This window comes from Manis javanica, chromosome 6, assembly GCF_040802235.1.
Source record: "Manis javanica isolate MJ-LG chromosome 6, MJ_LKY, whole genome shotgun sequence".
Classification (NCBI taxonomy): Eukaryota; Metazoa; Chordata; class Mammalia; order Pholidota; family Manidae; genus Manis; species Manis javanica.
Window position 1 is genome coordinate 70,030,230 of NC_133161.1, and position 25,148 is coordinate 70,055,377.

At 36.5% G+C, this 25,148-nt stretch overlaps 1 protein-coding gene and 1 long non-coding RNA gene across 2 annotated transcripts in view; one reads left to right on the forward strand and one right to left on the reverse strand.

Moving 5' to 3' along the window:
- Window positions 1–25,148, forward strand: part of CALCR (calcitonin receptor) — a 134,274-nt gene that overhangs the window by 57,629 nt on the left and 51,497 nt on the right. Inside the window, exons 3-4 of the mRNA XM_017665481.3 lie at window positions 17,373–17,456; window positions 24,130–24,286. Coding sequence (XP_017520970.1) covers window positions 17,406–17,456; window positions 24,130–24,286 — 208 coding nt within the window. The 5' untranslated portion in view covers window positions 17,373–17,405. The remainder of the gene's footprint in view (window positions 1–17,372; window positions 17,457–24,129; window positions 24,287–25,148) is intronic.
- The window catches only part of LOC140849915 (uncharacterized), a 41,892-nt gene continuing 19,578 nt past the window's right edge, over window positions 2,835–25,148 (reverse strand). The window contains exons 3-4 of the long non-coding RNA XR_012132304.1: window positions 9,881–10,042; window positions 2,835–6,328 (exon numbers count right to left, since the gene is read on the reverse strand). This is a non-coding gene — a long non-coding RNA (uncharacterized lncRNA). The remainder of the gene's footprint in view (window positions 6,329–9,880; window positions 10,043–25,148) is intronic.

A 25,148-nucleotide genomic window follows, 5' to 3' on the forward strand; every position in this document is an offset into this window, starting at 1 on the left:
TCCTTACCAACAACACCTGGGTCACACCCAGTGAATCAAAACCTTGATTGAGAGGCCAGGAATCCAGTGTGCTTTGAAAGTTCCCCAGGATTCTAATATACATCCTGGACTGAGAAGCTCTAGAACTTCTTTTCAATCATGAGATAATACTGAATACCTCTGTGTCCCTAGCTTGTACTTGTTACTGCATATTACCTGTGTGACTTTTAATATTGTCTATACTGTTTTCATATCTGTAGAGGGGAATGGTGAGGGGTGACAACTGCTCTATTTTTTTTAGATAAAGGTATCATTGATATATAATCTTATGAAGATGTCACATGAGCAACATTGTGGTTACTATATTTCCCCCTATTATCAAGTCCTCCCCACAAACCCCATAACAGTCACTGTCCATCAGTGTAGTAAGATGCTATAGAGTCACTACTTGTCTTCTCTGTGCTATACTGTGTTCGCCATGACCCCCCCACATTATGTGTGCTAATCGTAATACCCATTATTCCCCTTTCCCCTCCCTTCCCACCCACCCTCCTCCAACCCTCCCCTTTGGTAACTGCTAGTCCCTTCTTGGATGCTGTGAATCTGCTGCTGTTTTGTTCCTTCAGTTTTTGCTTTGTTGTTCTACTCTACAGATGAGTGAAATCATTTGGTACTTGTCTTTCTCCGCCTGGCTTATTTCACTGAGCTCTATTTCTTTTTTTCATCATAAAGACCACAAACAAAAACATTTACTTTCCACATAGCAATTCATTCCGTTTGGAGGCATTGTAAATGTCCATCAGTGTGGTTATGATGATCAATAATATCATTTACACTCATTTACTCTGTCAGAATTAAAGCCCCCAAGGCATTTAGTTAAAGGCTATTATATTATTTGTAAATTTTTCATTCATTCATTCAACAAATATCTACTGGGTACACTTCATGATATTCCCTTATTTGGAATGCCTAAGCACAGAATCAGAGATCCCAGCACTTGGAGGAATCTAGTCCAATTGTCCCAGTTAGAAGATGGAAAAACCAAGACCCAGAGGGTATTGTGACTTATTCAAGACTAGTTATACCAGACTAACTGTGGATAAAGTAAAGGTTTCTATGGCCATGATTCTCACCTGGCCCTGGTTGGCTAGCTCACTACACATATGTGGGCAATACATTACTATTGACTCTATATAAATTGCTCTTCCAAGTGCCCTGGGCTGCACAGCTGCAAGAGAGCAGAGAATGGAGTGGCGGCAGTGCTGAGAACAGAGACTGAGCCAGCTACGGGGGCAGAGGCCCAGAGGCAGAGACCAGCTTGCTGCCTGCAGACTTGCTCTGAGTGGACGGGATTCTTGTGACTGACCTGCCACCATGGGAATAAAGTTCGGTATAACCCTTTCAACCTAACAACATCCCATTGTCGTTCCTTAATCTCATTGAAATCATAGTGAAATTGCCTGGGCTGAATCCCATTGGCAAGACACTAACACATCTAGTTAGTGACAGAGCTAGAAATAGACCCAAATATTCTTCTTTAATCTTTTACCTGAGGCCCTTGAGCCCTATTTTATTAGTTATATCTGTTGTTGCATAATAAATTAGTAGCTTAAAACAACAATAATCATTTATTATCTCCCACTGTTTCTTTGGACCAGGAATTTAGACAGGGCATAACAGGAACAGCTTGACTTTGTTCTTTGATGTCAGGGCCTTCAGCTGGAAGACTTACAGGTAGGAGCTAGAATCATCTGCAGGCTTTTCCATCACATGTGAGGTACTTGATGCTCAGACTATCAGTCAGAACACCCATACTTGGCCCTTCCATGAGTTATGGACTGGGCATCCTTAAACACGGTGGCTGGGTACCCAGGGCAAGTGTCTGAAAAAGGAAGAGCCCAGGAGAAACTATCAGCTGTTAGAGCTGAGCGAATGAGGAGTCACTTCTACCATGTTCTGAAGGTCAAGGTAGTTACTAAAAAGTATGCCCAGATTCAAGAGAGAATGTAGACCCACCTATTGATGAAGAAGTGTCCATATCACATTGAAAGGAGATCATGTGGGATAAGACATGTATTGGAGCTGTCATCCTTGGGAGAATACACTCTGCCACAAGTCAGAGCTTATTTATGAGAGCCTGGTACAAGTTGAAAACTATGTCCATCAATTTTTTATATAAATGTATCAAGACAGCACAATTCCACCAAGAATACATTCCTGAAAATCCTAAAGTCAATCATGCTTTAAAAATACACACACACATGAAATACACCCTCTGCATTTAATGTTCCAATTTTATGTTCTATCTTCATGCTGGCTTATTAAAGCTGCACAATGATGGCAGTAAGGGCCTTAAAAAAATGAACAGTAATTTTTTTTCTTTAGTATTTTCCATAGTGTTTGGAAAGTAAGAGATTTTACTCCTATTTTATGGACCTTCAAGAAGTAAGAAAAAATTGTGATATTTTTGGGCAACTGAATGGAGTAAGGCAACTGAAAGTCTCCTAGGACCTAGAACTTTCCCCTCCCAAATACATATTTCACAACCTATTTTCTTCTCTGTATCCTTATAGAGAATGGAGCTCTGAAAGGGAATGGCTTGTGCCTTTATCACTCACAGTTGCACTTCTATACCAGCACAGTCCCTGGCACAATAGGTATACATGTTGATATGTACATATGATATAATATAGTGTTAATATAGTAACTGTCAATATAATAAAATGTCAATATATATACTGAACCATTTTATCTCCTTTCAGAAACATTGTGGGGTATATGTATGCTGAGAAATATCAATAGACTTCTTTTCACTATCACTGTAATTTTTTCCTTCTGTTTATTCATGGGCGAAAGGTAGAATTTTATTGGCTTTATTTCTAATATGGATAAGCAGTTTCATAGCCCAGACTCACTAGAGATTTACTATATAAAGTCATATTAGAAAATATCTCATTATTTTAGAATATTAAAGAATATACATCTTGAACGTATGTCTGATGACAGACAGAAATTATTGACAAACTTTAAACCCAATTAAGATATTATTTTCTGCTGTGAATAGTTCAAAAAAACCCCCAAAGTTAAAACATTTAAAATCATATGTTTCATAATGGAAAACCTTGGTTTTACTTTTCATTTTTAAAACTTACTATATTGACTTCTTGTTTTGGAAAAAGTTTGTTTTTGTCAGCATTTCTAGTGTGACATAGTAGAGCAAATATCAACATAATTTAGTAGATTCAAACTGTTTCACCATGCGATTGCCAATTTGGCTACTGACAGATGGGGCCCTCTGTTATTTTCTTATTTAGGAACCAGTTCTCTTAAATACATGCATAAAGATAGCACTAGAAAACAAAATGAAAAATCTCTCTAATCCTTTAAATTTAATGTCAAAGTTAATTGGTTACGTAGGTCCCAAAGAAAGAACATCCTTCTTAGTTCATTCTTCCTAACTACTAAATATATAAATGGTCCTTGTTTTCTCAATTTTCAAATTTTTATCAATTGATTTGAGAAATTATTTTCAAAATATTTTGAGAATGTAAAACAGTCTTTGAATTAAACATGTAACTGGGACATAAGCCTTGATTCAAGCATCATTAATAACTCTAAAGGAAGCCACAACTGAAGTCTTTTAAAACTAACTAGAATTCTAAAATATATCCTAAAGAAGTACATGTATAACATTTTCTTGATATTATAACATTATTAAAAGAAATTCTGAAAGACTGATACACTACTCAATCCTAACAATTATGTTATATCCTATAAAAATGAAAATTTTGGATCATAGCACATGTTTCTTATCACCTATTTATCAGAGTGATCTATTCTCTAATTATGATGCATCTAAAAATTTAAAGACCTGTTTGGGAAAATATCTAGTGTTGTTAATCTGCAAATGAAGGTCACAAGCTTTTTTAGGTGGTTTATGAACTTTTTCCTTGTAGCATCCATGTTTATGATATTTGTCTATAATCACTGTCCCCACTTTCATTCTTTGCATGAACTAATAACATATTTTTTTCTGTGAACTCCAAAAAAGAATATGTATGTAATGAGTACACATTTGTGTACAAGCACATGCAGTGGAAAGGCATACATAAAAGGATGGGACAAGTGACTTGTAAATTCCTTTGCCCCTCAAGTCACTTATAAACTGAAAATGTGAGAACCATATATTTATATACTACTTAATTCCTAGTTTGCCTGAAATTGCACTTAATTGATTCAATCCCTTCTGGCACCTATTTCAGCATACCATAACTGCTGGTTACTAAAAAGTATGCCCAGATTCAAGAGAGAATGTAGACCCACCTATTGATGAAGAAGTGTCCATATCACATTGAAAGGAGATCATGTGGGATAAGACATGTATTGGAGCTGTCATCCTTGGGAGAATATTCCCCCAATATTCCCCAAATATTCCTGATTTGTAGTAAGTCTACCTCTTACTTCTCCAGTGCTTCCTGATTGGTGAGTGCACAGGCACATTAGTCATGTGGACAGGGAGAGGTAGAAAAGTCCTAGCCAGTTTTTTCTGTCCTCAGTACCTAGTTTATTTATTTTTGAGCTAGATAGCAGAAAAGAGGGGTCCAAATTCCCATTTTCAACCCAGAACTATATAAATTAAAATTAGAAAGACATTACTGCATACTCCCTAAGTACATGGACTGTAGTATCTTAGAGATCTGTTATTGAATCCCAGCTCTGCCACTTTCTCACCTACAAACCTTCCCCCTTAGGGTTATTGAGAGAAGTAGTTTAGGTGCTGAGAGTAAAGACCTCAAGCATCGCTCTAGGCACGTGGCCATTGCACACATATAAGTCACTATGAGGGCTGCACTCTGCCTGGGATACACTTAAACTGAATTTTCCTTTCAAACAGGGTTGATTAAGAAGATTTCAAGGATTCTACTCACTAGACCTACCATTCAACTATTTATAGGCAGGACTTTCATTTTGTTTATAGCTTCCTGAGAGTGTACCCAGTAAACAGTAACTGCCATCATCCTGTTCCCACTCAGGTACTCTCTCATTGTGGTTTTGATTTTCATTTCCCTCATAATTAGTGATGCTCAGCACCTACCATGCATTTATTGGACATTGGTATCTTCTCAGGAGACATTTCTATTCAAGTCCTTGCCCATTTTTAATGTAGGGCTTTTTTTTATTGTTGAAGGTTTTGTTTGCTTTTGACAGTAGCACATATAACACCTGTCTCTTCCTGAGAATGTTGTGATAAAAAAAATACCATTTCAAGAAATGACATGGGTGTAATTTACATAGAGTTGCCATCTGACATTTTTTGTCAAAGATATAACCTAAACTTAGTTATTGAATATTTTGAACATTTACCTGCCTTATGTCTTAAAACTTTAAGGATGTGGTAGACATAGAGTCTGTTTTATGTGTCTGCCAAGATGGCAGATCACAGATTTCACAAATAGGGGGAGAAAGAAAACGATGTCGCTGAATAGAGGAAATAATATGTGGTTAGAGAGTTCCTGCTGGCATTCTCTGAGGACCAGAAATCGCTGAGTGTTAATACTATAACTATGTTATGGTATGTCATTTTGTAGTCAGACTTTACCTTTATTTCCAGCACAGATGTTGCAAATTTTAACTGTTTTTAGCTACATTTAAATAATATACAGTGATAGTGTATATTAGGGAAAGCAAATATGAAATGTAAGTAAAAATTTGTTTTTTTCCCCTCCTGCCGGGAGCTTCTAAAGAAACAAAACAGTGGTAAGAAGTAAAATGGGTAATTTGTGCAGTTTTCTATACCACTGAATGTGTTTTCTGCTTTTGTTTGTTTATTGGGAGTTATTTTTATGGGTGTATTGTGACTACTCTTCACTGGCCACCGGGATTCATTTCCTTTTATAGCTTAGTAATTACATTTGTGAAATATATTTTTAACACCTAATCACTATCAAGGCACTCTCAAGAGATATAATTAGAAAGATCGTCAGACATTCTGTCTTAAATGTATTGCTAATTTAGTACTTTTTTTTATTGCAACTTGTTCTTGGTATCACGAATGAAGCTCTAATCATAGAGGATGATCCTTGCTGACACGGTGCTCCCACCTGGTTCAAGTGCCTTTTAATTCGTGGAGATTCCTTATTGAGGATTATTGTCAACTGGGTATACTAGTTTAATTCCTAGTTTGCCTGAAATTTGCACTTAATTGATTCAATCCCTTTGACCAAAAGACACACTGAAAGCAGGGCCAAATGAAAAGGGTGAGATGAGTGGGTCTTCCTCCTCCCTTCTTCCAGCTTTCTTATTCTGTGCTCCAAAGCTGCACCACAGGGAACATTCCTATTAGCAACACCTAATAAAACCGAAAACACAAGCAAGTTAGTTTATTTGGTCTCTTCTACATTCTAAGATCAATTCCTGTATATTGCAAAAATTAGAAAATGCAGATAGGCAAAAGAACACCACCTGCAATCCCACCTCCAGGAGAGGTTTTAGTACCAGCTTTGCCACTTAATCTGCTGTGAAAACTTGTATGATTTGTGTGTGTGTGTGTGTGTATGAGTGTGTGTGTGTGTTTCCAATGATTCACTTTCTCCTTCCTTAGAAAAGGACTATTCATTCCTGGTACACTTGCTGCGACTTGCTTAGGTCCACAGGATGTGAGTAGTTGTGTCTAACCACATCTAAGCAAAGCTTGAAATGCCATTTTGCGATCAGACCCCTTTGGTATGACCACTTCCTGCCATCGTCCAGACCAGTGGTGCTCCTTCAGCAGTGGTCCCAGAAAGAAAATCATGTGGAACAGATCCACAGAGGGAGGAGCTTCAGCTGTCCCATAGCTACTTTAAAACAAAAAACAAATATCTATACTTTTAAGCCACTGAGAATTGAGGTTTACTTGTTACACAACAGATCTGATTGATATTTTACCTTACCCCTCTAAGACTCAGTTTCCACAGCTACAACATTACAACACTAATAGTGCCCCCATAGAAAGGTAAGTAAATGATTAATGCAGATGATATGTTGATTGTGCCTGCTGCATGGTGAGAACTCAAAAAATTTTTATTATATTCTTCAAGCCTTTTTTCTGTGCACATAGAAATGTGTATTTATAAAAATGAGATTATATGTTCATTCAATTTGTAGTCCTTTTTAAAAGTAAAAATCTAACTATGAACATCTGTCTAGGTAATTAAATATTCTAACACAATTTTTAATGGCTGCATAGTATTCCAAAGTATAACTGTACCGAAGTTTATTAACAAATTCATCATTTTGAGCATTTAGATTACTTTCAAATTCCACTACAGCAAACAACATTATAATGAATATTTATATAGGCAAATTTGGGCCAATTTATGATTATATCCTGAGAAAAATATCCTTGATTAGAACGTCTGGATATTTTAAGAATTTTGACACATCCTGGAAAATAGTTTACAACTTACAAACTTACGCAGTTAATAAAACCAAACTTGCCAGAAGATAATTATGTATCTCTATTATTATAATGCCTATATTTAAAATTTCTTGGCAAAACCCCATCAAGAAATTATCTTAAAATGCATCACCCTTTAGGCTGCAGTATTTTTTCCTGCTTTCATTAAATTATTCTAGCCAAAAAAAGGACATATTCTGACTTGTTCTCTAAGTATTGAATATTTATGTTGATATATGGAACAATGTGCTGTCTGAGAATGATATTATCATTGCTCTTTGGGGTGCTATAGCATTTTGTATCTTTGATAATATTATATGAGAACAGCAAAGCACATTTTGTCATAGTACTGAAACTTATGACAGTTATGTTGCTTCATTTTTCAAGAAACATATAGTTTTAATTAAAAACAACTTTAAAGACATTTCTGAATGATTGTGACAAATACTCTAGCCTAAAATATAAGTGAAGGAAAACAGTTCCTAGTTCATGTTTCCAATTGTGCTATTGATTTTGTTTCCTTTTTAATAAATATTGCCAGCCAGTGGCATCATATGGTCTCTGTGTGTACTGGTGAGTGGGATGGGTGAAGTAGTGCACTTTGTAGTGATATTTGCTACGCTTTTCAAGTGTTGAATTTGTTATATACCCAGGGCTCAATGAAAAGCATCTCTGTTTGAGGGAGGCAAACTATAACTGAACTGCAATTAAAACAGTTGTATGAACTCTGAACATCCAAGGCATTTAGCAAAGTGGTAATGGATGCCAATATGAAGATGTTACTCCTAAAATTATTGCTTTTTTTATATTTGAACATCTATTTAAGTTGTTGTTGTTTTAATGAACATTCAAAATTTTTTCAATATTTCTCTTGCCAATGCTTAATTAAGCTAACTCTTAAGCAGTAGTTGATATGGACCAGCTGAAAACATTTGGCTGGCTCTCTTTCCCACAGTTCTTTGGCTTAGGAGAGCCTTGGGATCAGGGTCTGTGAACATTAGTCTCACTATTCATATTGGGTTAAGAAGATTCTTGATGAATTGAGTATTTTGGTTTTGATGTTAATTACATTTGATTGTAGACACTGCATTTGCTTCTGATAAAGGGAGAAAAATACAGTGCTGCATTTTAAAATTACATATTGTAGAAATATTGAAGCAGTAAATCAAAGTGTATTAGATGTAATCTAGCCCAGTATTCACCTAGGTGGCCAATTCTAGAATTAGCACAATTCCTCCGAGAGCAACTTTGAAACTGATAATTGCTTTAATAGAATTAAGTAAGGGGGGAAATCTGAATGATTTACATTGTCTTTAAGCAATAATAATTCCAAAGTATGACATTAGTTTACATGTATGATTTAGATAAAAATCAATATAGTCAATACAGCTGATCTTAGAAAATAATATTTGTCTAATTTTTTTAAATGAGTTGCCATAAATCTCTTAATGCTTTTTTAGATTTGCTCCTTATTGGAAGTTTTTGGTAGTTATAATGGGTTGCTAATAAAAACTAAAAATCCTCATTGTTCTGTAACCCTTTAACAAGGAATGTTCATGAAGAGATTCTGAAGGGAAGTACATTGTCATTACCTGGAATTGATAATAAAAAATATATAAAAATTAGAATCTATAAAATCAAGTAAAAGAGCTATTAGTCAATGATTAAAGAATGAAAGGGTGAACTACATTCAACATATTTAACAATTTTCAAATAGAATGTTGTCAATCTGAAAGACAATAAATCTTTACCAAACTCCTGTACTATTTTTCAAGGAAAAATTTTACATACTTTGTAAAGCATAGACCAATTAAAAAAGGAGAATCATTGACAACTTATTTTTAACCTATCATTACTTAATACTGATTTTAAATGTATGTGTTTCTAGAATCAGTGTGACATATGAAAATAGCATAGTTTTAAAGAACTGTTTTCAAATTGTTGCCCCTCATTGATTGTGGGAATTTAGCAAAGTCACTTAAAAGCTGTGAAACTTGTTTCTTTTGTACAAAGTGAAAATAATGTTTATTTGCTTTTGGTGTGAGGATAATGTTATATAGAGAATTACCTGGCTTTTAGTACGCACTCAGTTCTTTTTAGTTTAATTCCTTCTTTTCCCATCAGTTGCCGTCCAAAAAATAGTCCATTTTAATTATGTTTTAATTTGGCTAAACATCACATATATACATATATTCTTGTATATCAATAAACCCAGATAACACATAGGTTTTCTTGATAAACATTAGGGTCCAACTATATCTTTCTAAAGAATATCAGAACTTTCCTGAGCCTAAATCCTTAAGTTCAAGGGTGTATGTATTTCAGTCCTGCATCTGAGAACAGAGACTGCGGGAAGAGCTCTGTTACCTATGAGCTCCCTGCCAGCAGTTCGTTCAGGTCCCAGGAAGACCTGCCCATTAGCAACAGCAGAGAAGCAGTGAACTTGTATCGGAGGTAACTTACTCATATTGGTTGGAGAAGCTGTTGCCAGTCAAGCTTCTTTTAGAGAAGAGTCATAGGTCCTAGTCAAGAAAACTCTTGGTCAGCTCAGTTATTTCAGTTCCATTCATGGGCTTTGCATGAAGTCTACCTCTTACTTCTCCAGTGCTTCCTTTGCTACTACCACTAAATGCAAAAGACAGGGGAGGTATAAGGAGATGTGAGTGGCATGTGGTCAGATATTGGGAAAATATGACTGGGGATTGATATGGACTGAGGCTACCTAGATGCCCCCAGACATACCCTGGATTCACCGAACTTTGTGCACTTCTCTGTTATCATCCCGTCCATATCCCAAAACCAAATCACATTTGTTAAGTTTACCTCTTTGGTGTTCCTAATCAAATTTATGATTGGCTAAGTCTTGTTGTACATACCATCACTTCTTTATGTACTTAATTATTTTTAAAAGAACTGTCACAGTGAGCCATATGCAAGTTCCTCACAAGGACCAAGTTTAATTTTACTGGTTGTAAAATGTTGACTTCACCTGAAATAATAAATTGCCACATTGAAATTAATTTAAAAATTATCATTTTAGATAAAAGCCCCCTAGATTAGAGCCTTGAATATTAGCTGTTAGGTGAATAGTGGAAAACAACCGCTATGATGAAAATTATTTGCATCATCATGGCTGACAGCGATCCAGCTTTGTCAGCCAACCCTAATGTCAGTAATCCCGCTTAATCTCTCTGTTTTTCAAAGGAATCTAGTTTACTTTACAGAACCTTTTGAACTGCTTACACAGCCATGCAAACAGGATAATTTCCAAGACACTCAAATTTCAGGGAAATAGATCCCTACATAATTTAATAGGAAGGAGAGGAAAGTTTTGTAATGATTAAATTACATTGGATGCTGTTTTTCTCTATTAATAAATATATGCTACTGAAATTGGAAATCCAGGGGGAAGTTTCCCCCTTGTAAGGTTCTAGGTGAAATATGTGTGCAATCCCAGAATGGTGAGGGCACTGGGAAACGTGTAAATAAGGGGGTGCACAAGGGTAGCTCCCTCTCAGTGCTTAAGGACTCATAAGAGCAAGAAGTGTATTTGACTCAGTAAATATTCGATGAGTGAATTTATAAACACTATAAGTACCCTCTCCCTCCTTCCACCCCACTGCCATTTCTGCAAACACACACACAGACATGCATGTCTCATGAACAGCAAGGTTATGGGAGAAAGGTGGGAAGTGGAGAACTCCAGGGCTGGCGTACAGCTGTCAGCACTGGTTCACAATGCCTGTGGTTGAACAGCCAGCAATTGTTCAGACTGATGTATATTTAAGTAGCAACAATTGTTAAATATTTTGAATAACACCACATGCTAATCCTTTACTTAACCCATTTGATTCAGGTTTAAGCACCTTCTATCCTAGGATATCCTTGAAATCAGAACCAAACAGAAGGTGATTAAGAGAAATCAAAGCGGTAAAGAGGATGAGCTGCAGTCATGGGGTTGTTTTATCCTGACTAGACCAGGCCTTAGAAGCTTCACTGGCAGAAGTTGAAGCTGCCAGGCTTTGATGCAACACACTGTAGTCAATGCAAGTGCCCTCTAGTTTGGGAATCTATAGATAACAGAAGTTATGTCCAGAAAGGTGCTGTGATGTGCTAAAGAGTCATGTGGCACGCTGGACTGTGAAAGCAGTGCACTTGGAGTTTCTTCAATATATTCAATGTTTCCTGCATCATCTTGGCTCCTGCGGGCCCTGTAGACTGGATTATTTTTCTTCCAACCTCTCACATATTGAAGTTAAACTTTATCTTGAGATGGTATTAAAACACATGTAATGAGTGCATGATGTATTTTTATTTAAATTGATTTGAACCAAACAGTTTCTATCTCCCCTTTCCCCATCATGGCTGTTTATGAGAGATCCAGCACTAGAAAGTATCCATGAAGTTACATGCCCTGTCCTCAAATTAGTTTTAATTAGTCAAATTTTATCTAACTACCCATTAATAATATCCACTTGAGTAATGGCACACCTTTGAACTGCACATTATTCTGAACCATTTCTCCAAGATCTCTCCATTCATTAATGTTGCCTGACTAACTGCTTAGAGGCAGTCTATGTGTTTCATTCAATAAATGCTTATTGAGCACTTACTATGTCAGGTCATTGATGTGAGTCAAAGAAAAAGTCTTAAATTTTTTTTTTTACTATGACATCATTTTTACTCTGCTTTACTTCTCTCCTAGGTTATTCCTTTCAAATTGTGTGACAACCTGTTCACCAAAAACAATTCCCCAATACAGAGAGTGCCAGTTTTTACCAACTAGACTTGAGGCCTGGATTTAGACGGGCATTTTAATCTCATGATAAGGGAAGAAAAGCATTCCATTTTGCTTGATGTGGCAACATAAATTGGGTTTTTGACCACATTATGCCTCGGCAACTTAGTTCCTCTACAATGAAGAATACTTTTCTAATAGGTTATAGGACCAAAGGGTTGTCCAAGCAGTAGGCATGGCTAAGAAAACAAACCAGCATACACTGTGGTTTCACAAAATGCACTTACCTGCTCACTCAGGTCATACCTACAGAAACGTGTTCAATAGAGCTGTCTTCAAAAGAAATGCCAAATTGGAAACAAATTCTAGGCTTTGGGTGACAAAAGGCCACAGCCCTTTTTAGAAAAGCAATGCTTGCCTCTTCTCTTTCCTATTCTTTGCCCATACCCCTCACCCCACTCTTCGTTCTCAGAGCCAGGTTACGAGAGGAGAGATTCTTGACAAATAATGCTCCAAAGGAGCTATTGCCTCGGAGATGCCTTTGAGAGCTTTGGGCTTTGTACCAACACTGGGGAATATTTAAGACCTCAGAAATTCCACTTTTGCTCCATGGAGAAGAAAAAAAGAAATTTTTAAGTAAAAGGGCAGCTCTTTCTCATGACTTGCAGGCTTAATTAACTACAGTGGGCTAGGAATTGCCATTGAGCCAAGAGAATATTTTCCAAAGTATATTCTGCAGATGGTAAATAATTGTTATCATAAAAATATTTTTTCATGGTCAAACAGGCTTGGAGGGTGAAGAGTTAAAGTCAAACCAGCACTTTTGATAAAGAAACATTAAATACTTTTAAGTGCTAATGTCTATGGTGAATCCCTAAGAGGAATATAGGAAATGCTTAATTTCTAAACTTTGTGGGCCATGGAAACTTTATTTTATGCTGCATCTCTTGGGATTACTGCTATTCTATGGAATACACTTTTGTAAATGCTGATCTATGAGAATAGTCACATTATTTTCAGACATTGACATTTCATATTCTTTCCACACAAAAATAAAATAAAAATAATGTAACTTTCTTTTTCAAGGAAATTTGTTCTCCATAAATGAGTAGTAGTCTATTTAATCATCATCATTGAATTAGCGATTTAGAACTCTGTTTACTCACGGTGGTGATTTCTACCCACCAACTCACCCCAGCTACACGGGGATACCTTTTTCTAGACAGATGAGCAATGAATGCTCATGTATGGATTCAGAGCAGTGCAAGAGTCTTTGGTCCCACCCGGGGACTGGACCACTGTCCGTGGATGCATTATTTCCGTGTTCTAAATCAGGCTCCACAATCCAGTTTGGGGACTCCACATTTATCTGGCTTATATATGGGGCTCCCACAAGAGCATCTGATTAAAAAAGTGGTTAAAAGACATCTTGGAAACCACTGCCCGAAGTAACTAGACAACTGAGATCTAGGGAAATCAATAAGCTTCGAATTTGAGAGTGTTCTATTCAAGGATGATATGAGTAAGGAGTCTTTCTGTAGGTAAGAAACTGATATAGAGGTGAAGCTCCCTGCCTAAATTAAAGCAATAATAGAAGCAGGAGCAGGATCTAGAATCTCCTGGCTCCACAATTAGAGGCCTTTGGGAAAAGAATGATGCTTCCTGACTTACCAAACTCTGACTCTAAATCATCCCTTAAACTAAGCAACTAACATTTACTATGTTCTAGATTCTTCTAGGTTCTAGGGTTACAAGATTGAACAAAGTCCCTTCTGTAAAGAAGAAACAGGGGGGAAACAAGAAGCAGGTGAACAATCTGATATCAAAGTCAAGCTTTGTTCCGGTCTTCTCTGAGTCATCTTCCTGGTATACCAGATAACTGGTCACAGTTCCTCTGCCTCACCTGTTCCCATTTCACATGCAAAGTTGCATTTTTATCCTCATTAGCTGCTGTTTGCCTAATTTTGTTCTTTCCTACATGGGCTAAGGTTTAACACTCTAAGCCTTATGTCAACACTATTTTCTCAAGGCCACTGAGTTCTGAACACTGCCTATTAAAGTTCTGTATTAGTCTTTCCCTAGATTCCACCTTGAAGTCTATCCATCCTTTGATCATTCATTCAATGTACATGAGGAATCTGTTGCAGTTAAAATAATGCAAGAGTATTAAAAATTGTAAATCTTTTCAGTTAATAGGAATAAATAAGGAAAGGAATGTTTTTTGGTTAAACCCCTCTGTCATTTACAAATGTTCATTCTAATATCTATTTCCATGCTATTTTCATTCACCTTAGTTGTTCATGGTACAATTGTAAAAGCAGTGGATGGGGCTTTGAAACCATGGGACCCCCTGCCCTTTCCTACAGCAAGATGACTGTGCAGCCCATTCACTGGAAGGAAGATAAGTCTCCCACTGCCTCTAATTCTCCTCATTGTAATGATACTATTGAGTCAAACCTAGCCACTTACTCTTTAGAGATATCAAATGACATCAAATATATGACATAGATGGAATAAGCCAATTAACTGCCTAATTGCCCCAGATTCACTTTCATAGAGAAACTGGCTTCTCACTGTGCTTAGCTCTCATATTTAAAATTAATGAGCAGGACTTTCACGTGAAGAAGAGATCTGGCTTTTAATTCTGACACCTGTAATGTTCCACACATCCTGCTTTTCTCAGAGTCAAAATCCCAGGACCGTCACAAGCAGCAGACCTTTTGAAATTCAATGTATATCTATGATTTCCTTCTAAAAAAGCAGGCTCTGGTTAAGTAAGGAAAGGTTTTTCAATTTCACAAGAATGTACACATTTCAAAAGTCCTGCCCGTCATACCAGGAAATAAGTCTCATCCAGTACAGGTATTAACATTCCCAATTAAGGCGGAAGACAAATTAAAAGCCCCTCTTCTTCCACTTACTTCCCCTTCCTGAATTCCTTCATTATCTGTCCCTGTACTCAAGCTAGAAATCTAAAAGACAACTTTAACTTTCCTGTCTTTATTTTCTCCATGAGCATATTGGTGCTTGCTGCTTCTAGAGGGCCCTATATTGTATTCCTAGGCAAGGGTGTTATATATTTACGTAAAGTTTGTAGGGACTCACAGAAGGAGGATACAATCACACTCATTTTAGAATAGAAAATGGGTTGGAGAGATCAAGACTTGAAGCAGGAAAACTAGTAGTAATATTGTTTCTAGAGTCTTTCTTTCCTGAGAAAGATGGAGAACTACACTTAGGTGATGGAGAGGTGTGGACTTTTTGAGAAGATACCAAATGCAGACAGAATCAGAGTCTTGGAGACTAGATGTTGGGCATCAGGAAGTAGGTGGAATCAAGGATCCCTAGTTTCTCATTTGGACAATTCATGGATTTGAATTGTGCAAGTCACTGACATGGAAATGCAAGGAATTGGAGAGAACAAATTATATTTTCAGATTTGTTACTGTGGTGGTGTAGAGAATACAGTTGTAAAAAAAATTCACAGAGTTCTATGCTTCATTTAATTCATTAGTCCACAAACCGCCATCATTATCAATAATCATCATCATGTGTAAGTGACTGTGTGAAGTGCAAGAGATATATAGGAAATAAGTCTCATCCAGTACAGGTATTAACATTCCCAATTAAGGGGGAAGACAAATTAAAAGCCCCTCTTCTTCCACTAAACATGGTTCTCATCTGAAAGGGGGCCAGCATCAGGTAAGGTAGTTAGATTGTAGATATACATAGATGAAAATGTATAGCTGGCTCCCAAAATGCTAAAAAGGTGGTTTGGGTATAAATTTCCTAGCCACTCAAAACCTTATTTTCACTTCCTGAAAAGCTCTAAGCTCAAGTTAAATTAAACTATTGTATTCCTTTATTCTTTAATTACACTCAAATTTTCTTATCTTCATAGTTGTTTTTATTTGCTTCCTCTGCCCATAGGTCTCTGCTCTTCAAAATCCCATTCTGTTTCAAGTTATGTGTCAAAATACAAATCCTGGTCTGGTCCCCCCAGTCAGAAATTATCTCTGTCTTTTATGAGGCTCTGCATTGGTACTATTTTACTGAACATTTTACCTGGTCTATATTATAATTATTTTAGCACATATCTTATATCACCTTACAAATTCCATATCCCTGCCCCCATGTTCAGTTTCTTGTAATGGAACCAAACCAGATCTCATCCAGCTCACCCATATTTACATCCCTTGCAGTACCTTAGCAATTAATACATGCATGTATGTGTTTTTAACTTACTAGTGGACTTGAGCTAAGTCAGAGCAATAAATAATAATCAGTATATGACATTTGAAAATCATACTTTACATTATCAATTTCCTTTCATACTGATATGTAAATTGAATACAACTTACTCTTCTGGGGACATGGTATATTAGGCACATGGTGTAGAAACTAACTCACGCCTAGCAGAATATGAAGTGTAAGACAGAAGATGCAATCGCAATGATTCACCCCTAGATGAAATACAGTTTTCATAAATCCCACTGATGAAAAGAAATACATATTTTTTCCTTAATTTCACACCCATATTATCTTTCCTTGTGTAAAATTATCTGCAGGGTCATGAAAAATTGTTTGACGTGTGTGACAAAGCAGCTTGTTTCTGAGTATTGTGCTCTTAGGTAGGAACGGTGAGCCATCAGGTGACATACTCTATCCTTGCTGTGGAAGAAGCATATTCTTAATAGCAATTTGAAGCTTGAAGAAAATTTCATATGAAGGAACAATACTCAAGGCTCTAACTAAGACTACTTAAATGGAATTTAGCCTTAAATTACCTAGAGGGCATGACTATTGATCCTTTCCAAAGCACAGATTTTATTTGCTCATGTCCAATGAGGTGACGCCTGTGTGGATGTTTCTATTGAAATTTTCAGCAGGCCTACTGATGCCGCGTGTTAGGTGAAATCCACATTGATCGCTTTTGATTTCTCTAAATCTCTTGTTTTGGTCTTGATATGTAAAGCTGGCTCCAGGATTTCTTAAGAGGAGGACTTCAGGTAACAACCAGACCTTAATCGGTCCTGGCTGAGAGGAAGGGCAATGGAACGCATGTCTGCCTTCACATGATCAGCAAACTGCTCTTACTTACCCGCATTTTATCTAGGGTGTCACAGGACATTGATCCTCCTCAAGCCAAATAGAGACTATAGTCAGTATTAAAGGTATATTAATTTAAACATCTTTGTCACTTTTATATTTTTCTAGAACTTAGAAGAAAATCATCTTCCAACACCGAAAATGAAGTTCACACTTACTCGCTGGTGCTTGGTACTCTTCATCTTTCTAAATGTAAGTAAAACAAAGTCATTCTAAGTTATACCAATCAAGAATGCTGAAATTGGGAGTACGATAGCATGGGCATTTGCAAGGGTAGACACTATTCTCCAGAAGCCAAAACTTAGTTCCTCAAAACTATCATTTTCTTCATATTTTGTTAACAAATCTCCCCTCTGAACTTCCCGATTTCATGTAATGGCTTACCCAGAAATGTGAGCTTCATTCGTTTATAAAAACTTTGCATCAATTTGAGACATCACCACATTATCTTGGAAATTAACATTGAAGGTTAATAATGTTCTTGGATAAAATGTTTCTCATGTTAGATGTGTGGACTTGAATCAGTTTTTGGGCTGTGTGTTTTATTAAAATATCTGAATTCTTTCAGTCTGATTATTGATTTCAAATGTATTTCTTATCAAAAAACTGACTAAGAATATTAAGTCAACATATCACTGTCATTCCATAATTTTCTGCAGGCTTTTAAATCATGTCCAATTTATGTAATTTTATACTGTTTTATTCCTTAATGATTAAGTAAGTAGTCAGAATTAGAATTGTCTTAGAAAACACTATCAATGCCTATTTATTTGTATCAACTTTGTTAATCCACCATCATATAAACTCCAATAGTACATGAGAGGGGATGAGTAAATTTTACGTAAATGCATTTGGAGTTGACTTGATCCTTATCCTTTCTACCACATCAGAAAAACATTGGCCAGTGAATTATAGCTGGGAGTAAAGACCACTCAGGACCTGCTAATGTTATACTCACCAGACAAAGCTTCCCTAGAATTCCAGGATTTCCATTGTTAATTAACATGTAATCACAGGCTTAGAAGTGTGCATAAACTGTGTCGCTTTACATTACTCAAGGAAAAGCCTTACTAATTTTCCATAAATATTCGCTTTAAGGGAAATTTTATTTGTAATGCTATACATCAAATAAATGGTTAATGGGAATGACTGTTAATATAGCCCTTTTGTACCTATTTGGATAATGACTATAGTTTACTCTGTTATATAAGACTGCCATATCATTTTAATCGTTGGATAAAGCACAGAGTAATTTGCTAAAAGTAATCAGTGTATGGAAATAGGATCTTCATGTCATTGGGAAATATAATAAAAACATTGAAACAAGAATATTGTAGAAACTCTTAGATATTTAATTTTGTCTGTAAATGTCCAAGCCTTATGTGGTATTCTATAGATGCAGAAATATTGGTAGGCTCTATTTATAAATTGATATTACTTTTGGAGCTTAAATGAAATCCTATATGTGAATATTTCTAAATAATTTCATTTAATAAACCATTTAATTATATAAGACACTAATAGAAGAAAAACTAAAATAACTACTAAATATTAAGATACCTGAGTATTACCACCAAACATATTTTTATTACAAAGACTAAAAGATAATTTTTGGTGTGTTAAATAACTAACATAGAACACTTTCACTCAAAACTTTCACCCCACATATCTTAAAATTTAAAGACTGAAAGAACTTCAGATATTTGCATTTGGCATGGACAGAAAATTTTTATGGTTTGTGGGACTGTCTTTACTCGCAAACATAACTACCCAGGACACTTGTGTTCTTTTTGTGTCTCTGTATTTGGACTGAATAATTGATTGGGGGGATTTGTCCATAAAATTTTTTGATCCATCAGTTTCCTTCTAAACACTCCTTACATTCCACATTGCTATTCCTCAGAGAAAAGCAAATTTTTAAAAAAGACACTGATTTTAATTACTCCAAAAATGTCATGTCTTAGACACATTACTGTTAAAAACCACTACCAATATATTTGTTGAATTCTACCAACCTGATTTCCAAACGGTCTTTAACATATCAGTTTGGGTCACCAATCTCATTAGCTTCATGTACCTTAACCAAAACCAGCCACTCCCTTCTCCCTTCCCTGCAGTGATGCAGCAGGGGTAGAACAGCTCTTGGCACCTAGTGAGAAACACTAGTGGTGAAGACAGTGACCACAAGAGCCCCAGTGATGAAGAACCAGAAAAACTAGGCTCTTCTAAGAAACATGTTGTCGTTTCCCTAGCTGTACTCCCCTGTTTGCTCTGAATTTATGATATAGCAGCAGTTCTCTTGTTTATATAAAGCTGAAGTAGAAAGTACCTAGCACGCCACCAGGCACCAACCCACCCGGAAGAGCCAGGGCTAACGCTTCACAGAGTTCCATCTTACCCTTTGTTATTTTGAAAAGTATAAGTAACTGAAAACTACAACTAATTCTGACATATATGTTATCACTATTAAAGATGGTGACAGGGAAATCGTGTTGGTTGCATTAATTTGTAGGTTCTGGAATCATATTCCTTTTAGAGCAGCTCTGTCTGTGGCAATCAACAGAATCTCTCCCTTAAGCTCAGCAGCCTGGGTCCCCAGATTCAGTAGGTTTGAACCATTGCAGAGATGGACCATTTCTTAAAGTTCTACACAGAACAGGTCTGTAACCCTTCTGTCTCTATACTCCTAGAAAGCGCCTGTAATCTGAAAGCAGGCTGATTGACACCAAAGTAGGAATCCCTTGAGCACGTAGCCATTAAATTAGATTGCTTTCCCCTGGACTCCAGGATTAGTGTGGATGAAACTTCCTAGAATGTAAGCTCTGTAAGAGCAGGGACATTGCTAATCTTGTTCACTGACTAATCTACAGAATCTAACACAGTGCCTGACAGGTGGAGGCACTAGTATTTATTCACTGAAAGAACTTGTGATGTTTCTGCCGTGGACTTTAGTGGCAGCTTGGCGGTCGTATGTGTGGCGCCATTTACTTAAACCTTTAGAAGTGACATCACATATACGGCGGCTAAACTGCTACACAGGACAACAATTGAGAGGTTTTGTTTTGTCTTGCAAGAATTGTGTGAGATGACTTGCATGCAAAATTTCGAATACCAACCTTTATCCAGAAGAGCAATATCTTCTATCTTTGTGTAAATGTAAAATTATATATCTATTTACATCCCCCAGACATTTAGCATAAACCCAACATGTTAAAAGTAGAATATTTTTGAGTTCACATTGCTTGGTAGTTTTATTTAATCGTTACTGCTTCTATTTTGCCTTTTATTGCTGAAAATTATACTACCTCACTAACAATTTTTATTTGTATGAAATCATCAACAAAAAGTTTACTATGTTTACTGAACTTTATGAAATTTGTATATGTGTTATTTTTAAGCAGTAGTAATTCCATGATTGGAATTATAAATATCTGTGTGTGTGTATATATATATATATATATATATATATATACACACACACATATATATATAAAATGGCTATATATCTGTATGTCTTTATCTACCTATCTGTTTTATATATATATATATACACATACATATATGTATATAACAGATAGACTCAATGTGCATATTATTTTCAGAAGAAAATCACTGAAACATTCAGCTACCACTGGAAAAATTCCATCGTCAATGCTCAAGCATGAACCAGACCAGGAGTGGACTTAGAATATCCAGGCTCATCTAACCACAGAGGTTCTCATTCCTCATTCCTTCAGTGTTGAAACAATCTCTGCTGAACCAAGGCTTCAAACCAAGTTCACTGGAGTTTGTTTCAATATTGCAAGAATGATAATTGATGCTACTGTCATCTACGTGGACTACACCTGCTCTTTCAGATGCTCGTATCTCCACTATATCTGATGTTAAAACTGCATTAAACCAAATAATGTTGTAATTGAAAATACAAGTATAAGGTTTTCCACTTGATCTCCTTGCACATACTGCCTCCCGATGGCTTCCGTGAATTTCCAACTAGTGCACACACATTTCTTGGTTGTCCAGTCCATGTAAAGACAGAATTCAGAATGGTATCTCAGGAAAGAATGCCAAGCTTAAGTAAAATAGGCCCTAATGGAAAATATCTATGTAAGTGACAGAAAAGATTTATATGTGACTGCATATTCCATCTCCTAATTTGAGTTGAAGATGGTGATAAATGGCCCAGAAATAGATAATTCAACTAAATATTAACTAAAGATTCTGAGCCATGAAGAATTGAAAAGAGATGCATAAACTGAACCAATGATTAACACCTCTTATTGTGAGGACTCTATGATACATTAAAGATCATGGTTACATGATTTTTAGTCAAATATTTAAAACACACACACACACACACACACACACACACACACACACACACTTTCATACAAATACATGAATGTAAGCTAGTAAAATCCAAAAAGAAGCCTTAACATGAAATCTCTTCAAAATACTTTTTCACTCACAAACATCCCAATTCCTGATGGAATATCTGAGCATTGAATGCTTTAATTCTTTACTTTTCAAAATTTCTGGTGTCAGGAAGTCTTTTAACATGTTGGTCATTCTTGCTAGACTGTCAGCTCCGTGAGGGCAGGATCAGTGCTTGGTTTATTCAGCACTGTAGTCTCCGCATCTAGCGCAGCACTTACCAAGTTCAACGAATACATGCTGATGGACTGATCTTAATACCAGTGGGAAAAGGGACATATGACAGCAGAATGGTGTCCAGTTATGTCAGTAAAGGAATTGTGCGTTTCTAATTATTTTTGTTGGTTCATTAATTTCCCTTTCTTCTATCATAAATTCAAGAGGCATTAAAATTAGAAATAATCCTAATCTTTAAAGAGTGATGTTACCTATATTCACAAAAAGTGTTCTTCTAGAATTATAATAGTAGTAAATATTCACCCTCTTCTGCTGACAAGCGATTTCTACTCAGATGGCTCACCAGCACCGCCGGAACAAGTCCACAGGAGAACTTACCTTCTTCCCCCAGGAGGGTTTTCCTTTACCAGCTTCTTTCCCTTCTCAGGGCAGTACCATTTTTTACCAGCTGTATAGGCTGAAATATGTAGGCTGTTTGACTATTAATGTTCTCCATTGCTTATATTCAAATATGCCTCGGTGTTTTTATTATTTGACAAAGTGCTCAGAGTTGCCTTTATGAGGTGATTGAGTCCATGCCTCCAGCTTCCTGGCTGGCCTTCCCAGCTCTAATCTGCAGACATCCAATGCCTACCACTAGAATTTTACTGACACTCTCTTCCCAACTTTCACTGATCAAAAAGCTGCAAACTATCTTTATTTTGTTGTCATGTTTTAATAATATTAGGTAAATTGTATTGAACCCTTCACGCCCCAGGCACTTTTTATTTATTTCCACAGAGCTCTGTTCTCTTATTTTCCTGGGCTCCACTTCTGGTTAGTTCTCAAATACACTCGTATTAAGGTAGGATAGTTTCCTACCAGTGTCTCCCATGTACCATTTCCTACCTCTGGACTTACATGCATTCCTTTTCCTCCATCCAGAAAGTCTGCCCTCAGGGCTTCTGCCTGTGCAGACAGTACACAAACTCAATGTCCAATTCAGATTCTACCTTGTATCTGTAGTCATCCCCGACTGTTCTTGCTCCCCTCTCTCTATATATATATTCTGAATATTTATTGTATTATGCTCTGCACAGCTTAGCATTTAGTGATATGCTGTCTCATAAGACAGGATGTCCCATCTACATGGAGATATGCACTGGAAAGCAGTGAGGCTCTACTATTAACAGCCTGGGGTATATAGGTCAACTTGATAAGAAGGAGTTTGTTTTATAGATTGAGGGGAATAGAGAAAAGTATATAACACTATTTCTGCCATCAATACATTTAGGAAAACTTCAATCTTGGAATAATTTAGACAGAACAAGACCACATTAAAGTGTGTTTCAACAGGTGTGAGAGAGTACAAAGAGTATTCCAAACTTCAGAGAAGAAAAGTTAGTGCAGGCTGAAACTTGCAAGCTTTCAAAAAAGTCTTTATGCAGAACATAGAAAAAATAGCCACAAAAGAAACTGAAATCTATATAAGCAAAACTTAGGGTGACATGTCAGACAGTGACCTTTTCAGACAACACACACACACATCAACTTTGATAAAAAGAACCTACAGTGGTACTAACCAAGACTGATAACCTAAATCAGCTTATACCAAAAATGCAAAAGCACTAAGAGATGTACTTAAGATTTAGATTGATTTCTAGCAGTGAAAATGAATTGCCTGTACAGGTCATCTGCTGATGGAACCAATTTAAAGAGATTAAGGCCAATTACCCAAGACCAAATATCTCAGAAGAACTTTCTTTGTTTTATGGAATCGACTGTGGCAAATTTTTGGCACTATACATAACCTATGCACAAATAAAAATCAGCTGAAAGAATCCACAAAAATGCTTAGTTATTGCACTAATATATCTATTTTTAATAACATGGTTCATGATTCTTAGGAGTTCCAAAGAAGGCAAAGTTGACTTTATGTTTTTTGGAAATCAGATTATTTGCTTTGTTTACTTCTAAGGTTTAAGTTATAATAAAGTTAAAAATCTTATATGATAAAGAGGTGCATGAGTGTGTGTGGGTGTTACACATTTTCAATAGTGAATGGGATGAATGCAAATATGAAATTTGGAGGCAGAATTTGCAGATGAAATATAAACACACTTTTTAGTTATAAAGAAAAAATATTATACTTGGAGACCATGCCTTATTGTTGCTTAGAAGGAAAAATGTTTTCAAACTTCTTGACTATTTCATTTATTTCTGTGTGCACCCATCCCCAGTTTGTGTAAGTGATGGATTTCTTTTTTTAATACAGCACCCAACTCCAATTCTTCCTGCCTCTTCAAATAACACCTATCCTCCAACGATGGAGTCCGAGCCGTTTCTGTACATTGTAGGACGAAAGAAAATGATGGATGCACAGTACAAATGCTATGACCGAATCCAGCGGTTACCCCTCTACCAAGGAGAAGGTAAAGAGAAGGATGTGTGTGGACATGTGTTCAAACATTGTTAATGGTGTATTTTCTTCTGTGGGTAAATGTATGTTGACTATTTTGATTTAACAGAGTTAACAGTGGTTCTCAAACCATGGTTTGTGTGTTTCACGTAGGAGATATGCCTAGGTTCTTTGCTCAAGTTCATCCAACTGCTCTTTGGCTAACATCTGCATTTATGACAAAACTACTACAATAAGTCAATGTGCGCGCCAGGCAAGCAGGAACGACACAGAACTAAGTGATGGAGAGGAACTAGAAAATGACAGGAAGGGAACTGGAAAATGGTGGGCAGAGAATTTGCCTGAGGTGGGACCTGTCAAAACCCTGCCTTGTTTAGGCTAATCAGGCAGTGTCTTCCCTTAACTGTCAATTGGTTGGCAAATAATACTATTCCTTCTCCTTTCTACCCCCAGTTCCAAGAGAAGTTAGGAAACATATCTCCTAGACAGATGTTGTTTATCACCCCTAATCTAGAATGCTCTAAGTGATAGACCCAAATATTTTCAGGGCCAAGCACATTCCATTAGCTATGGAGGGCCTGGAGCAGATAAGGGAGGACGTGATGGCCAAGTGTTAATACATCCCTTTATTTATTTTTTTTATTTTTTATTTTGGTATCATTAATATACAATCACATGAGCAACACGTGATTACTAGATTCCCCCCATTATCAAGTCCCCACCACATACCCCATTACAGTCACTGTCCATCAATGTAAGATGCTATAGAATCACTACTTACCTTCTCTGTGCTATAGTGCCTCCCTGGTGAACCCCCTACATTACATGTGCTAATCCTAATGCCCCTTATTCCCCTTCTCCCTCCCTTCCCACCC